This window comes from Ogataea angusta, assembly GCF_019207475.1.
Source record: "Ogataea angusta isolate 61-244 chromosome Unknown 61-244_NODE_17_length_14366_cov_125.228427, whole genome shotgun sequence".
NCBI classification, from domain to species: Eukaryota; Fungi; Ascomycota; class Pichiomycetes; order Pichiales; family Pichiaceae; genus Ogataea; species Ogataea angusta.
The window spans coordinates 11,575-14,366 of record NW_025065231.1 but is presented as its reverse complement, the minus strand read 5'-3'; the positions used below and the strand labels follow the sequence as shown (position 1 = coordinate 14,366).

The 2,792-nt window shown below is 39.2% G+C and overlaps 1 protein-coding gene across 1 annotated transcript; it reads left to right on the top strand.

The window, feature by feature from the left end:
- Positions 1–291: 291 nt before the first annotated feature.
- Positions 292–1,155, top strand: KL928_005413 (uncharacterized protein; the record flags this gene model as incomplete). Its single annotated transcript, XM_043206220.1, has 1 exon — positions 292–1,155. One exon carries the CDS (start codon positions 292–294, stop codon positions 1,153–1,155), a length of 864 nt encoding a protein of 287 aa, XP_043057281.1.
- Positions 1,156–2,792: the final 1,637 nt, after the last annotated feature.

The window sequence follows — 2,792 nt, the reverse complement described above, 5'->3', positions numbered from 1 at the left end:
TTGTACATGCGACAGCCTCCTGGGTTTATCAGTACTGACCATCCCCAACGAGTCTGCCGTCTTCACAAGAGTCTGTAGGGTCTCAAGCAGGCACCTTTGTGCTGGAACCACACCATTGATCAGATTCTTGTTCAAGCGGATTTTACTCGCGTTAAAAGTGATTATGGCATTTACGTGTCCCACTCCTCTCCTCCTACCTATGTTGCCCTTTATGTCGATGACCTTCTTATCCTGTTGAAGTCGCTTACTCAGATTAAATCTGTCCAATCCCTTTTGTCCTCAAAATTCCAGATGAAAGATCTTGGTCCCGTCACCACGTTCCTGGGTCTCAATATTCGCCAGACTCCTCGATCGGTTACTCTGTCTTTGTCTTCATATCTGACCTCTATCCTCCAGGACTTTGGTCTTGATACCTGCAATCCTGTAACTACGATGTCTACTACAACTGAGTGGATATCTGTCCATGATGTCCCTCTGGCTGATCCTACCCTCTTTCGCAGCATGGTGGGGAAGTTGTTATTTGCTGCAAACACGGATCGACCAGACATCACTTTTACTGTTGTAAAACTTAGCAGATATTTTAAACAGCCGAGTCAAAATCATCTCAATATCGCAAAGCCTGTGTTGAGATACTTGAAAGGAACTATAAATGATGGCATTACCTACACTCATACATCAGGTGTTGAGCTAAAAGGTTTCTGTGATGCTGACTGGGGAGGGATTTTAGAAGACAGAACATCTACAACTGGATACATCTTCATGCTAGCAAATGGTCCTATTTCATGGAAATCCAAGAAACAAAACTCAATAGCAACATCCACCACTGAAGCTGAATATATGGCAATAAGTGATGCTGTAAAAGAATTATTATGGCTAAAACAATTGATGAAGGAGTTATCTGTTTTGGGATCATATGTCCCTATACTGTTTGGTGACAATGCTAGTTCAATATCCTTAGCAAAACACCTTACTCAACATCAACGCACGAAACATATAGATATACGATATCATTTTATTAGAGATCATATCTTAAAGGGAGACCTACAAATTGAACACGTTGACAGCCCGTCAAATATTGCTGACCTACTTACTAAGCAGTTAGTCAGAGAAAAACTTAACTCCCTAAAGAAGAAAATGCATTTTGCAAAGATTTGATCCAATCCACGACTATGGTAGGGTGTTGATGTTGAAACTTTGTTTTGATAAGTGTAATGTCTACAGTCATTCTTCCTTCAATAGTGTGACTATGTATCAGATAGTTAATATCCTTGGTATACCTTAGTCCCCCACTTATAAGTGGGATATGACACACCCTTATATATTATTTGGTTAGTCTCACATGCATATCTCAACAAGACCAACAAACCTTCATATCAGGATAAGTCACACAGTCATGACATAATCTATGACTATCATATCTCAACAAGACCAACAAACCTTCATATCAGGATAAGCCGCACAGCCATGATATAATCTATGACTATCTTATCTCAACATTATCAAATTCAAAGATCTTGCATTTGATAATTGCACGACTATCAAAAGCAGTTTGGTGAAGAATAGCTCCAGAAGCAGCTATGCGGTATTTCTGGCAATTCAACTTCAGCTGATTTTGTTGTGATTGGACAACCTACTCATCACTACAGAATAATTCTGAGATTCTTGATAATCCTTTTGCAACGCCTAGGAGTTATGTTTGACTTTCAAGACCAAAGCTTTGCTGAACGAAGCATCGTGTCTACTAATTCCTAGATATCAACCTGTTCCGGGATAACAAACTATATGCAAAGGCTAATTCGAAGGTAAGTAATCCTGTATTTATGGTACTATGGGTCTATAACATAAACTCTATGCAGTTCCTTAGGATATGCAAGGGATTATGTTGGGTAAGTCCTATAACAAGCGTGAAACACATATTAATTGTCGCGTATCACCCTTTTGAGAGGGAAGGAATTGAGTATTATGACTGGGCCTAATAACTTTAGTGAACTTGAGAGGTAGCCTCAAAATTCACTATCTTGAGATGCGCAATAACTCCCAGTGTTTACCACCAATTTTGATTTCCATTGTTACAATAAGTGACTGCTGATACCAATTCATGTGATTCAACAACCTTGAGTTAGTGTTCCTCGAAGACTGCCTCAGAATTCATAAGAGAGTATCGTCGTAAGGTTCTAAGCTATGCTCCAATTCTACTATAAATGTAAAAGTGTTGATAAAAACGAGCGTTAAAAGTAAGCTCGTTGGGACAAAGTTAGACAAGCGGAAAATTCTAATTTAAGAAATACCTAGATCGAAAACCAACCCGTAAAAAAGAGACACAACCATGTCGAAGCCTTAAGAGTTGATACGGTCACATTGAAACTTTTTTTGTTTTCTTCGTGCTCAGGTATGTCCCGAGGCCTCCAAACACAAATTGAACATCAGCTTACTCATAAAGTTTCACCACTCTTATCCTGGCTATCCTCAACAGGCAGAATTATACAGCGCACGTGAGATTTTGCACAAGATTCCCAAAATGTACTTTTCATCAGTATCACAAATAATAAGAACCCTTTATATTGATAACTTGCTTGAGCTGTGGTTCTCTTCTAAATAGCTATAATTAGCAATGGGACATTTGTGCATTGATTTATTCAGCCCCAAAGGGCTACTTTACAATGAGTGAAATGGTCATAATGATGAGTATTAGGTAGCAAATTCTCCTAAGCGAAGCATCAATCATCGCCGAACGTGAATACTCCAGTCTATTGTAGCTGCTTCAAACGACAGCCGAGAAGAACGATAAGGTG